We start from the raw sequence: 14665 nt of genomic DNA, 5'->3' as shown, positions 1-14665 counted from the left end.
AGCCCGGTCTTACTGTACAAAATGGTAAGTTGACAGATTCTTCGGCACTCTTCGCGTTGTGACTGAGCGGCGAGATGTGCGCGTGTAAATACCACATCGAGTGCTGTCAAGTGTTTACTGACTTGAAACGTCATAGAAACTCTCCTGCCTGGTAAGAATCTGCAGAGTGAGGAGGAGAAAGCTAATTTCCGGCACGAGGCAAACAGTGTTCTGATGCTTTGCCAATCTGACAAATGGCTGGAGTTCTTACAGCATAATGATCTCCATTAAACAGGCCTGAATGGAATTGCGCATTAAAAGGGCCATTAGCTAGTGAGAAGATGACTGGTAGAACTGGTGTAAAATCACAAGCAGAGAAACAATGTCCTCTGTAAAACCGTTCCCTGTGGAAAAAAGATTGTCAAATCAAGACAACTGCGATTTCATGTGAGGCGTCTCTGCAATGGGGAGATTCAGCAAACGCCTCTTTCAGTGCTACGAGTTCATGTAGATTGTTTTGGAGATATTGGCTGTACTAAGTAAAGTAGGCAGCACATGGCTTGTGGTTCACAAACTGCAAAAAGGACTTGATTTTAGTTCTTTCTGCAAAGCTTCTGTTTATAACAGCCATAAAAAATGTTGTGAATCATATGAATGTTTTGATTAAGCCAGAAGATTCAGCTGGACCAGAGGCTTCCCATGTTTCCTGTTTTTTAGTCTTAATGATGCATCAGAGGATCCATCACTTTTGTTCAAAAGGTCATCCACTTGTCAATAGCTTCATTACAGCTCCACATCCATAAGAAAGTCTGTAGTTGAAAACAAAGAATTACGCTTAACAATCATGAAGATGCGTCCGCACTCTGGACCAATCAGGACACTCAACTCATCTTTTAATTCACCAAAGCAGAAAGCGTTTTAGCCCGAACTGTTTCAGAGAACTGTCCACAGTTCAGGAATACTTATTTACCGTTTGGACTTTTTTGTCTTTCCAGTGTTCAAACATTACAGCCCGGCTAAGACGGACGCCATTAATGCTTAAATCCTGTCATGAGCACGAGCCTCTCTTTACGGCCAGATAAATGCTTCCTTCTGCACACTATGTGTGTAGAATTTGTGTGCACTGAAAAACAACTAGAGTACTTTTCTCACTCCTCACCTTGATTTCTTGCCAGGAAAATTTAAAAGCTTCACACATTCTAATGGGTTTTGGTGCGACATTACGACACAGCCAACAATGATTAGCTGCTCATGAGAATCCAAGGCTTTTGGAGGTATTTTCAATAACTTCTGCAACTTCTGGCACACTGTATTGCAATTATTTTAGCATTTATTATTTTATAGAATCAGCTGAGGTGACTGTGTAGCTTTGTCAGAGCCTTGCCCTCTCAGAGCTTCGTCTCACTTGTCTAATGCGTTTTGCTATTCAAGTTCAAGTTCAAGGTTCTTTAATCAGTACCCTTAGGTAGATTTATTTTGCAGTGAAAAGAGCTGGCACCCTTCTCAAACACACAGACACTAGACAGTGTTAGTTAGTTATTTAAAAAAAAAGTTCCATAGCTCCATGCTTCACTGAGACCACAGTTTCAATCCCTCCCCCCACCTACAGTATACTAATAGATACATTTGAAAAAGGAAAAAAGAGCTACTGTTATAAATACATAAATAAAAATATAGAAATATAAATTAATTAGTGCTGTCAGCGTTAATCTTGTTAACATGACGTTAATGCACAAATCTCCGTTAGCGAGTTAACGCGGATCGCCCTGTGCATGGGGCTGCACGGCGCTAGCGTGTTAACAAGCTAACCGTGCTAACGCGTTAATGAGCTAACGGCGTTGACGCCGTGCAGCCTCACGTGTTAACTCACTAACGGAGATTTGCCACGTTAATACTGTTATGCCGTTAACGTCATTTTAACGAGATTAACACTGACAGCACTAAAATACATATAAGTAAATAGGTTTAGAAATGGGAATATTGTGTGCACTGGTACCTCAGCCAGAGAGCTCCTGATTTATAGCTCATCTGTCTGAATGCTGAATATCAACATGTCAGAGTAATTCAGAGGTGGCAAAACTACAGATACTTCAAAACTGTGTTCAAAACTACTCCAGTAAGAGTTCTGATGTATCTTATTTACTTTACATGCTCTGAAATGAACTCAAAGTCCAACAGTAAAAAGCAGCTTTTCTAGAGCTCTTGTTGTGCAAATCTAAATGAACTTAATGATATTTTAATGCAATAACAGATTAATTTTAGTACACGGGAATACAAACTTTATTTCTGATTACACTTCCACAACTAAAACAAAAAATACAAGGGTTGAAGTGGGATTCGGCAACACAACAAATTATCTTAGGAACACTAAGTTGTTGTATTGGCTCAGTGTTGGAGAAAAGAAACATATTAATTTTTGTTGTGAGCTCCAGACTGCTGCTCTTGGTGGATTTACACAACTGAACTCAGCAACAGGCAAGCAGATGTTTTGATTTTTGTATACTTTCTTGGCAGATTTCCATCAACTACACTGACAGTATAGTATTTATTCTGTCTTTATCCTAGACCGTATGCAGCTGGTCTAAATACTGAATTCAGTTACTGAATTCACCACAGTACAACAAGCTAACCTGTTTATCCTGCACCAAGCTCCAGAGCACTTGAACAACACAAAGTTAGTATAAAAATTAGATTGGTTTGCTGGACGTTTCACAATATGAAAAAATAACTTTATTTCATATACAGATCCGATATAAGATTAAAAAATGAGGACACTACATGTAAGCTTTATATTTCCAGTTTATCATATACCCAGTGTTGGGAAGGTTACTTTTAAAATGTATTCCATTACAGAATACAGAATACATGCCCCAAAATGTATTCTGTAACGTAACGTATTCCGTTACGTTACTCAATGACAGTAACGTATTCTGAATACTTTGGATTACTTAATATATTATCATGCTTTTTACAACAACGTGAATGTACTATTGCTGTGTGATTTATTACTATTACTGAAGGTCCGCGTCTCCGAACTGTAGTAAAGGGACCTCTGACTAATACGGCGGGGTCCCTGTCGGCTCGTAGCCGAAAAATAGCTTTACTTTGTTGTGTGGGTCAACTTTTCTTGCGAGAGACAGAGAGAGGCGTTGAAAGACTGCTCCAACGGAACTTATTGTTTTCGGAGGAAAACACGAACACGGTGTACAGTCGAGTCTTAATAGCTTACTTACAACTGGGCTCGTCAGGCACTCTTCTTGGCTGCAGTGGTTATTATTATATTTACATGCTTCCAGCTCCCGTTTTTCCTCAATGACAACTCGTACCTTTCCACTCCCCTTTTTCTCCCTCCTCGCGCTCACAGACCCATAACGTGTATGGCAGTCCATTCTCCCTGCAACACGGACTACACTGCCCTTGATGCTACATTCTTTAGAGCTATGCTTGTAGCATTCAGCCTGTTAGCTTAGCACAACAACAACAACAACGAAAAGGCTCTCAGGAAACACACAGTCAAAAGAGAGAGAGAGAGCGTCGCCCTGTAACCATGGCAACCGTAACGCTGCCGCCTGGAACAACAGAACGTAGCTGTCAAACAAAACCCAAACAGTCCTGACCCGCGACAATATTAAACAGGAAAGTACCGCAGTGTAATCCATTTATTTCAACAAAGTAACTGTATTCTGAATACCACCTTTTTAAACGGTAACTGTAACGGAATACAGTTACTCATATTTTGTATTTTAAATACGTAACGGCGATACATGTATTCCGTTACTCCACAACACTGCATATACCACTGAGAACTCCTTATCTTTAAATCTATCCTCTCATCTTCCTGTCCTGTTCTGAAAATGTAAGGATTAAAAAGTGCAGATATTTGTGTAAAAATGTAGGGAATAAAAGTAAAAAATATGTCAAATAAATAAAACTCAAGTACAAATACTTGAAAATACCACTTAAGTACAGTAAAAGTACAGTATCTGGAAATATTAAAGAGAAGACTGTAATTTTTGCATGAGTTTAAATCCTTGCCATAGTCAGTTATGAATGCACATAATTCCTAGGAAGCTGGATATGTAACGTGATGCAAATTACTCATTTTGTTTGAATAAATATAATAACCTAAGAGGATTAAGCATCCTTGGCATCCTTGGAAATACACACCCACTGAGTGTTAACATATTTGCATGCAGGTTTGTGTATTTGTGTGCATTTCCTAGAGGGCTATACACACCAGGGCTGAGCAGGATAACAGAGGTGACAATCAGAGAACAGATGATCAGGATGACCAGCAGGGCTATGGCTATTCCCTTCCAGTTCCTCTGAGGTGGGGCGCTGCCAACAAGGTCCTGAAAAACATAAATATTAAATTACAATGAGGCAAAAACAAACAGAAGCAAAAAAATACCACCTATCAAGCACCCATAGGCAGCAAATAAAGTACTTCCAGTGCTACAATTCTACTTCACTGTAGAAGATGTTGTACAATGACATTCAGGAGATTGTATTTTTTGTACAATGGTTTAGAGTTCACCTCATCATAAATAAAAAAAGAACTATTTTGTACTGTCACAGTTGGAGGTAGAGATTGGCCGGAGGACAGCTCATTCTGTCAGACAGATGCTGACAACTCAGCCACTTGTGCGCAGTAACAGCGCATCATCCAGTTGCTCCCCGCTGCTCGTATACGAAGAGTCCCCGCAGCTTCGCCTGATAGCTGGAGCGGCGCTACGGCTTCAACACAGACACAACAGGCAGAATAATGAGCTGCTCTCCTCACGGAGCCCAGCAGATGGTAGATGGCTAATCAACACTGTTTGAAACGCACGTACTGCAAAAATCCACAGGACACACAAAACACTTTAAGTCCAAAAGTGCAGCATGCAGCAGTGAGAAGACTGACCAACAATCAAAAACACATCTTCAAGTATTTCAATGTAAAAGCCCTCGAGTGGCTTTACTGTGTGATTTGCCGGCACAAGCACGCACCATCAACCGCCTCTTGACACACTGCGTCCATTAGAAAGCAACAGGAACAGACAGTTTTCTGGAATAACTGCAGATGAGTGCTAACCTCCTGAACTCGGAGCTGGCTTTCACTCACTCTGCCTTTAAGATTGGGGGGTAACTTCGCTTGCCGGGCACACATGTCAAATATTTCCATTTTCAAGACCGATTAGACTATTTAGAAATGTCCTCATCTGACACATAGATCGTTTAGAAATTAGTGTCCAACTTTGGGGTTTTGTTTTTTGCACTTTAGTATGCTGTATATTTAAGACTCTATTTTTCAGTTTATTGAAACTCAAAAACTAAAATTTGTAATTTAAAATAAGCCTTTTACTGACTTGCACGCCATCTTTAGGTCTCCCCACAAGGCTTAAAGCTCAGGCTAGGCCCTTCTGGATAGTCATGACTTTGCATTGTCCTGGCAGTATGTCTTGGGTCAGTGTTGTGCCAAAGGTGAATCAGTGTTACAGTTGCAGGTCTGTGTAAGCAGAAAAAAGAGACCTGCGACTTTCTAAAAGAGCTTGCTGTTTTCAGTTCAGTGGCACACTGTGTGACTTTTACAGAAATGGAAACAATCAATAAAATAACTACCACAGCCCATCTCCTCACCAACCTTCTCACTCTCGTACAGGGCAGAGTTTCCACAGCTGCTCCAGTTATTTGACCATTTACCATTTAAACACAGAGGAAGGCACTATTGCCATTTTTTTCCTTCAGCAGACAGTGGCAGAGAGAAATGAACTGTGAGAGTGAGGTTTTACAGGTGCACACAAGCAGTCCTCTGAATAACCATCTTTAGCAACAATAACTTGAAGTAATCATTTTCTGTATGACTTGTTTCTCACATTATTGTGGAGGAATTGTGCCCCTTCGCCCTTACAGCATCGCTTCAGTTCATTGAGGTATGTGGCCATTTGTTGATGCGCATTCAGATCAGATTGAGGTCTGAACCAAAGCAACACCTTGATTCTTTTCTTTTTCAGTCATTCTGTTGTGGATTTGCTGCTGTGTTTAGGATCATTGTACTGTTGCATGACCTGGTTTTGGACAAGCTTTTGACTCTGGAACAGAGGAGTTTATGGTCAACTCAATGATCAACAATATGCTTGACAGGTGGTATGAGGGCCTTACACTGATATGGTTTTCAGAGGTCAAGTAGTTCCAGAGGTCTTGAGATTTATTCAGATGCAGCTTTGCAAACTAAAGCTGTGCTGCCAGGTTCTTTTTAGAGAGAAGCAGCTTTCTCCTGGAAGCCCTTCCAAACAAGACATACTTGTTCAGTCTTTTTCTAATTGTGCTGTCATGAACTTTAACATTAAACATGCTAACTGAGGCCTGCACATTCTGAGATGTAGCTCCTGGTTATTTTGCAGTTTCTCTGAGCACTGAGCAGTCTGACCCGACACGTGCTGATGACCAATTAACTGCTAGAATTTCTAAATTCTGGTCAAAAACATGCTTTAACACTATAATTATGGGTTATTGCTAATATACTGGTGTGCAAAGTTATATTAATTTAATTGTAATTGAAGTGTTTAAAGTGAAGGCTCTGAAGCGACCCATTAGGGTATCGCTCTACTCTATTGCACCCAGCGTGTTGAAGGGTCGAGGTTAGAAATTGCAGCCAGATATGATTTCCGTGCATCATGCTTGCCAGCTATGTGGCCGCACAAACAGACACGCACATTTGCCCATTAATGCCTCTGGTCACAGTCAGTGAGACAAGTGAGCAGCTTCAGCCACCCGTATCAGTCCAGCTGCTCATAACCATGTTACCAATTAGCCCTGGTCTCTCTCTGCCTGCAGTCAGGAGAGTGGTTATACGGTACGGAGGGGCTCAGTGAACCACTCACGAGTTAATGAGGGGTGCGTGTACACGGGAGAGAGAAGCAGACAGCTCAACTGGTGAGCAGAGACAGCGCTTCTTATATATTTGAAGACTTTAGCAAGTTACGATACAGTAAATGTTTAAAATGATCCTGTGTGTACGGCACCTGTGTGTATTTACTTTGCTTGCGCACCTACTGTCTCTGCACAGTTTGTCTCACAGCAAAGCAAATCAATAGCGAAGGCAGTGAGTACATATAGAAAAACAGCAGGCACATCAATAAGCTGATGCATTGCTGCAGAGGTAAGGATTTTCACAACAGCGTGTATGGAGTCGTATGCTGGGTTCATAAGATATTAATCTCCCTGTGTTATCTCGCCCCAATAGGAAAGACACGATATCTGCAATCGCTTCAGACTTCTGACCGAACCAGAAATAAAAGGCGCTGATGCTCCGACCAGCTTTGCTGATAATGACCTCCTTTCAGCAACCGCTAACTTTTCACTTCATAGAGTTGTCTGTGTATCTGTGCGAAAAATGTAACAAGATCCAGTCCAGCGTAACACATCAATCAATACACGTGGCATTTGTAAATAATCAACATAACAAAGTAAGGAAAAAAAAAATCTCCCATCACAATATTTCAAAACACTGTGACATTTAGTTACAGCAATTCTTCCACCTATGACAAATGCAGCTATAATGACAGCAGAGCGCCATTTCTATCACAAATGCATCTCCCACAGGTCCTGTGGGCTAGTGCAATTGCAGAATACATATGATTTGACAAACAGGAGCAGCAGCTTCCTTCCAGGATGGCAGTTTCTGTAAACAGACAGTCGAACATTCAATTACGAGTCAAAGAGCTTTTCCGCAATCCTGATCAATAGACAATCAAAGACTGCTGGACGTTTGCCTTCTTCACCGTAAAAATATATAAATAAAAAATTTAAAAAATTAAAACAGCTCAGGTTGAAACGGTTGCCACCATTAAAGTGGTATGTCAATATTTCTGGATGCATAACACCGACCTGACTAAGATCAGATCGATGTTTATTGTGCTACACGGTGGACAACAGAGCCGTCAAAACAGCTGCCACAGCTGTTTAAAACGCCCATTCAACAAAGCCACTGCAACAAGGTGAGCATTAGTAGTGCACTTACTGAGGGTGAGCCTCAAAGCTACTCAACGCTGTAAGAAGCTGTACTGAACATTTACCAATACGAGATGGCCTTTATCTGTCTGAATTTATTAGATGAATGCATTTCCACCTCAGAGCTGTGAAACTTATGTACTGTATTACATAAAGTACATATTTATTCAATGCTGTGGTTTGTAAAGGTGGCGAGCAACAATTTTCAGACAGGCTGTGATTTTTAAATGATGCTTAGTTGCTGATAGTACTGTAATCTGATGTGATCTGCTGCTGCTGTAGCCCAACCCAGTATCATGGCAAAGCATGTAATAGACACGCCAGTCCATCGTGTCCATTTCATGCTTTGCCTCGCCAAAGCATGAAATGGACACCGATGCAGAAATTGCATTACCAGCAGGAGGAGAAAATATATTTAAAGCCAAGAAGTCGCTTGTGGGCAAGGAAGGTATGAAGTACTTTCCAGGGTCCTTAATCGCCAGACACGATTAAGCAATATGACTAACATGTTTTTACATGTACAATTGTGTTAATAATGTCTGTTTAAATGCTTTGCCGTGATTATTTTCATGAAGGTTGCTCGTACTGCAGGCTTGTTATAGCGGCACGATCTCAAGGTTTAACATGTTGTACATTCTGAGATACTTTTCTGCATACCTTGGTTGTAATGAGTCTTTTTTTAGTTGCTATAGCTTTCCTATCAGCTTCAAGCAGTGTGGCCATTTTTCTTTAACCTCTGACCTCTGACTAGGCATTTCCACACAGAGATTTACCGCTCACTGGACATTTTCCCTTTTTCAGACCAGTCACTGTAAACCCTAGAGATGACTTTGTGGGAAAAATCTCAGCAGATCAGCAGTTTCTGAAATAAATAAACCATAAAACGTTCAAAATCACATTTTTCCTTATTTTCAGGCTCAATTTGAACCTTAACAGGTCTTTTTGGCCTCATCTACATGACTAAATGCATTGAATTGCTGCCATGTGAATGACTGGTTAGATATTTGATATACGACCAGTAGAATATGTATATATAATAAAATGAGGGTATAAACCAGTAAGGACTTGTTTCAGAATAACTAAGTTATTGTCGTTTCTGTTAGGATCATCAGCATGAGCTTCTATGTTGTATACATTTATTTAGTTAAGAGCATTAAGAGCATATATTTTAAAATAGAGCTGCTCTCTCATACAGCCCACTGTTATTAAAGTGTCTCAGCTCTGATTGCTTTAACTGTGCAGAGTGCTTTATCCCTGTTTAAAACGCTCAACGCTTCACCCACCTACTCAACCACAGAACAGAGAGCTCCACTCTATTCACTTACATAAAAATGCATGACAATTATCACCACAGTTTCCAGAAAACAAACCCTACAGAGATATATAGAATCTAACCTTAGATGCATGGTTTCTTTTCCCGGGTGTTCAACGTGTTTCAGAATATAGCAAACTGTAGGAGTTTGCGGGAGATGTTGAGTTTTCTGGAAAGCTCTTAACAAGTGAAAAAGTGCATCTGTGTATAAGTGGAAATCTTGACCTTTAGCAGCATTTCAGATGCAGGCTGGCTCTCTGCATTAGGCCATCTCCTTCTGTTAGTCTGTGTGTGAAGAGCACGCATGCATGCCTTACAGCTGATAACAATAAAAGCTGCATCAATAAATTAGAACTGCAGCCATTTCCACCCTCTTCTCTACAGACACACATCTAAATAAACCCATTCCCATACTGGCATCTCTCAAAAGACAGAAAACCCCAAGAGAGAGGACGCAACAAGAATTTTTCCCGATCTATTTGTTGCTATTTCCATTCTGTTTCGAGACAAAGGGGCTGTAAAAAGAAGGCATCTTTTAAGGTCAAGCTCCCTTTACCCCCCTACCACTCTCTCTCTCTCTCTAATCCTCTCTCCCTCCCACTTTCCCTTTGTCTAAGCATCTCTTTGTCTCTCTGCTCGCTGCTGAAGTGTGAAATGGATCTTTCCTGATCTTTGAGCACCTGGTTTCCAAGGGAACCAAGAGAGCTGTTTGAGTCAGATTTGCAGTGAAGATGGTGCTCGCTGGTACAGTACAGCAGGGACTAATATTACCGCTGACTGCCATGTGGGAAACAAGGGGCTTGAGAAATTAACCTAGGATTTAGGGGAAAAAAGGAAACAAGGGAATGTAGATGTTTGAAACTCAATGTATCCTTTCACTGTAATGTAGTCGCTGTCTCGGGACAGTAAAACTTCAGAGTGAAGCAGTAGCCTTTGGACATAGGGGGAAACTTTTCCTCTGGAACAGCATCAATAAATCATGGCCATTCACGAGTGAGATTAAGAATTCATGCCAGCTGGCTTTTGGCTCATGAATAGTAGGGCACCAGCCTCAATGTGCCCGTCCAGCCTTTGTCCTTTTTGAACTGCAACTCAACTGAAACAAAGGAAAACAACAGGCTGTTTAGATGACATACAGTAACCTGGCTGTGGATGTGATAAGAGAACAGGAGTTAGGCCACTTCTTTAGTATTTAGAACCGGGCACATAAGTCAGCACACGTAATCAAAACATTAAGAAGAAGCGCGCTCAGTCATGGCCAAAGATAACCAGAGTACTTTTTATACCTCTGAAAACATGATAGCAGTTTTGAGGTAAAGTAGGAAGTTGCAAAAAAATTACAATCATATAATCAGACTAGATACTCATTTGCAACAGTTTTAATACCAACAGTGGCATCTTTGCCTCTTCCAGCTGACACAAAACTTCACACACTGCTCTTCCCCTCGCTGCCAGCCGAACAATAGCACGAAAAACGTGCTGAAGCATCTTAAAAAGCCCAAATCCCTGTCCTCATCAATAAAGCTCCTGTTTCAACAGCAGTACTGAAGTATTAATTGGTCTGTAACGTCAATAAACCGCGTTAACTTAACAGCACACCACAATTATTTGTGTCTAAACTGTTCTCCTAAAGCCCCAGATTGAAGCTGACAAAAGTCTACCCACAAGTAGACAGACAGCAGCAGCCAAAATTAACAACTCTATTTGATCAGCAACAATAATATGCTGCCAAGTCACCAGAAGCAAAGGAAATAAACAGGGCTGTAGCCAAATACATTTGCACCAACCAGTATGGTTATCGGAATCCAGTTTGAAATTCTGGCATCGTGACAATCCTACTCACGAGAATCAAACTGTGGGAGCTATTCTATATAACACAGACAATCAAAGTAGGTGAATTAAAGTAAAAAGGAAGCATGAACTTACATTGAGAGTAAAGTTACTGTATAGAAAAGGAGTGAAGCAAGAGTCTTGGACCGCAATACTCTGAAAACATCTGTTTGTGCATGACTTTGTGATCCAAAACACTGAAAACATGGAAAATTCTCCTAATTTAACTTTATTATTTGATGTTTATAAAGACAGCAGAGCTGATTAGAGTCCTGGTGTGAAACAGGCCTGTGCAGTCAAAAAATTATTGTCAAATTAATTACTAGCAACTGGAAAAGCTTTTGAATTGTAATAAATTGGTCCTTAGATGTGAAATTAATGATAAGTAGGGCTACGTTACATCACTGTTAGGAAAATTCTTTGCAATAAAGTCTTTGGGTCGTTTCTCTCGCAGCCACAATTTAACATGTTAAAACTTTTGTATCGTTTCGGTCGCCTTTTGTCGGCACTACAGAAGAATAAAGAAACTCAGCTGGTTAAACTGACAAGCTCTGCTGCACCTTATTCTCTTTTCAGCTTTGTAGACAGCTTTAGCGTTTGTGCTTCTTCACTGATGAGAATCTAATAATATGACTAAGCTACTGTAGCAGAGCTGCAAAAACTTAGCAAACGTCTCCATCTGTAAGATGACCCTCAGCTCGCAAGGCGCTCCAATCCCCAGAGAATGTTTTCAGCAAACGTCCCTGGCTGCTTCACTGATTAATGCTCACCATCTCAGTGCTAACTTTGTCTTTCTACCATTTGGTGCTGATGAACTGATGGTGTACAGCTGGGTGCAGCTGCAGCGTAACTCGAAAGTGGGGGGAGAGTATAACAAACCATAAAATGAGAGAATTTAAAACCGCAAAAAAAACAACATAAAAAGGTTAAATGCCTTTATAGAGATGAGGGAAAAGATCATTGGAGCCATTCTTAGTATAAAAACTTGGACCTGTACAGCTCTGGACCAAAAACTTTTGACCTACTTATTTTCTGTGAGTGGCAGTGGTCGTAGTTGCGATGGCATGGCAGTAGTATTAGCGACACCAATGATATACTGGAGTGGTAAGTGAGAAGAAGACAAGTGCACTGAGTGGTTCTTTCACAACAAGTCAAAACTATATTAAATGATTTATGCTGCTGGCTTTTATGCCATTATCTGTGTTCACCTGGGGATAAATTATTCAGTAACTGATGAGGTACTTTTATTCTTCCGTGGTCTAGACACTTCAGTCTTTGCAGGCAACAGCACTGTGTATGTTGACCGTCTCAAATTATATTACACCCAGCCAGCCACTCATTTAGAAGTAACGTAAGGGCCGCACTTATCTTATTATGAGTGGCAGTCCAGATAAACGATTCTTATCTTTAAGACTCTTTATCTTGCACATAAAGTCAGAAACATGGCTTAAAAACACACATGTTCTGAGATGAAATGCTGTGCAACTATACTCCAAGTTAAACCCCCCAAAAAGCAAATTACGTATCCATCGACTCATCTACAGCTTACAGTAGGCACTAAACAGCAACATTACAGAGAAGTCTTCTCTACTTGACAATCAAAACTGTTGCAGAGATTCAGCAAAAATTACGTAAACAGTGCAAAGTGTGCCAAACAATTTAAAAATAAGGTTCCAGCATTTCTGTTTCTTGTATTTTGGCATAAGAACAACAAGTTTACCTCATTATTTTTGCTCATTTGTGCACTAGTTCTCTCTCCAGGTGGATTTTCTTTCTTGTGAAAATAGAAATGAGACTGAGAAACTTCACCATCTATGAATGTGACAGGTAAATGTGAAGGGAGGCCACAAAGTCAAGTTCATCCTACAGTCCTGGCAGACCCCACATCAGGCCTTCTACACATCCTAGTGTGTGTTATTTAAGACCCCAGGCACACTGGCCTAGAGACCAGCCAAAGATCATTTGGTAAACACCAGTCACAAAGGAAAAGTTGCTCCTTTCTAACTGGAAGTTGTTTGAAGTTGGACGCAGTCGTGAAACTGGTAGCAGATTGCTGCGGTCACCAATAGTCTGCACGGAAGACACGATTTACCTACAAACACTCGCAAACTACTCAGCAAGCGGCAGAGAAACTGAAAAGTGCAAAACAAACTGGAAACACAGACAGTTCCCCTTCAAAGTAAAAGTTGTGCTTTAGCTCTGCAACCAAAACAGTTCAAATGGCTTAATTTTGAATTTTGAAAGCCGTCTCCGTTTCTGATTTGCGTCACACTCAGTGTTTAGTTTACCACCAACCATTTGCCATCCGGTCATCGACAGGTGCCTAAACCAGTGCTACTCAGGCCTAAGCTGCTTTAGCATGTCGCTGCTTTGTAGTCTCGCTTCTCCTCATTTTGCTACTTTTGATTTACTTGAAGTCACTGAAGCCTTCTGTGGCCTTTATAAAGACCTTGTTGCTACACTGCCAGCTTCTTCCTCACTACATGCACACTAGAGATCCCAGAAATGAGCCAAATTTTGAAAAATGATTGCAGGCAATGATTTAATTCAATTTTATTATAGCACTAAATCACAACAACAGTCGCCTCAAAGCACTTTTATTGTAACATTACAGAGAAAACACCAACAATCATCGGACCCCTTATGAACAAACACTTGGCGACAGTGGGGAGAAAAAACCCTCCTTTTTAACAGGAAGAAATATCCAGCAGAACCAGGCTCAGGGACAGGTGGCCATCTGCTGTGACCAGTTGGGAGTGAGCGGGAAACTTTAATGTTTCCCCAGAACTAAAAACTACATCAAGGTAAAGAGGCTTACAGTGTTGCTATGATTGAAGGTGCACTGATTTCCTGGGTGACCCATCCTCATGTTAATAGTCTGGAAAAAAAATTCACAAGACAGATGGGGAGGAAATCCAGTCTGCAAAGAATAAATAATTTCTGTACGCCTCAACGATAAGAAGACGCCTTGGGACAAAGTGGGAAATGGGCGTTGTTTTCAGGCGCACAGAAAAAAGACAAAAGCAGAGATATAAAAAAGTATATTCTCGTCTGTGTGTGCCTCTTCATTTGTTTTTGTTGGAATGGATAACAGAAACTGGGGAGGAGATGAGAAAAGTAAAAATGATAAAGCATTAAAACTCCCCGACTCTATCCACTAGGGACGAGGGGAAGATGGAGGTTAAGATGGGTTTTTTGAGAGGACTCAAATCGCTGCCTGCCTCTGAACAAAACTGGCTCGGCTATCTTTCAATCATCAGAAGAACTGTTGCACACAACAGCATGACTGAAGTGGAATCACTGGAGAACAGATCAGCTGGAAGTGCCCCTTGCTGTTTTTAAAATCCCCCTTTTTCAAATTGAATGCTTTCTCTCTAAATATGCTCCTGAAAATTAAATCCATTTTCAGTTAAGAGGAAAAAGGGGACAGCTCGTCTTCTTTCAGAATAATTACCTGCAGAAAAATAAGGACCTAATATGATAAGGAATCAGGAAAAAATAAAATCTGCAGCATTGAAATTTCATTTGATGACGCTTGTGTACCCATTT

General features: G+C 40.7%; 1 protein-coding gene across 3 annotated transcripts in view; it reads right to left on the bottom strand.

The window, feature by feature from the left end:
• The window catches only part of LOC113009997 (A-type potassium channel modulatory protein DPP6-like), a 96739-nt gene that overhangs the window by 31979 nt on the left and 50095 nt on the right, over window positions 1-14665 (bottom strand). For all 3 annotated transcript variants that reach the window (XM_026148743.2, XM_026148741.2, XM_026148742.2), the window contains exon 2: window positions 4217-4331. In XM_026148743.2, coding sequence (XP_026004528.2) covers window positions 4217-4331 — 115 coding nt within the window. The remainder of the gene's footprint in view (window positions 1-4216; window positions 4332-14665) is intronic.

Source organism: Astatotilapia calliptera, chromosome 18 (assembly GCF_964374335.1).
Source record: "Astatotilapia calliptera chromosome 18, fAstCal68.1, whole genome shotgun sequence".
NCBI lineage: Eukaryota > Metazoa > Chordata > Actinopteri > Cichliformes > Cichlidae > Astatotilapia > Astatotilapia calliptera.
This window is presented reverse-complemented; position numbering and strand designations above follow the sequence as displayed.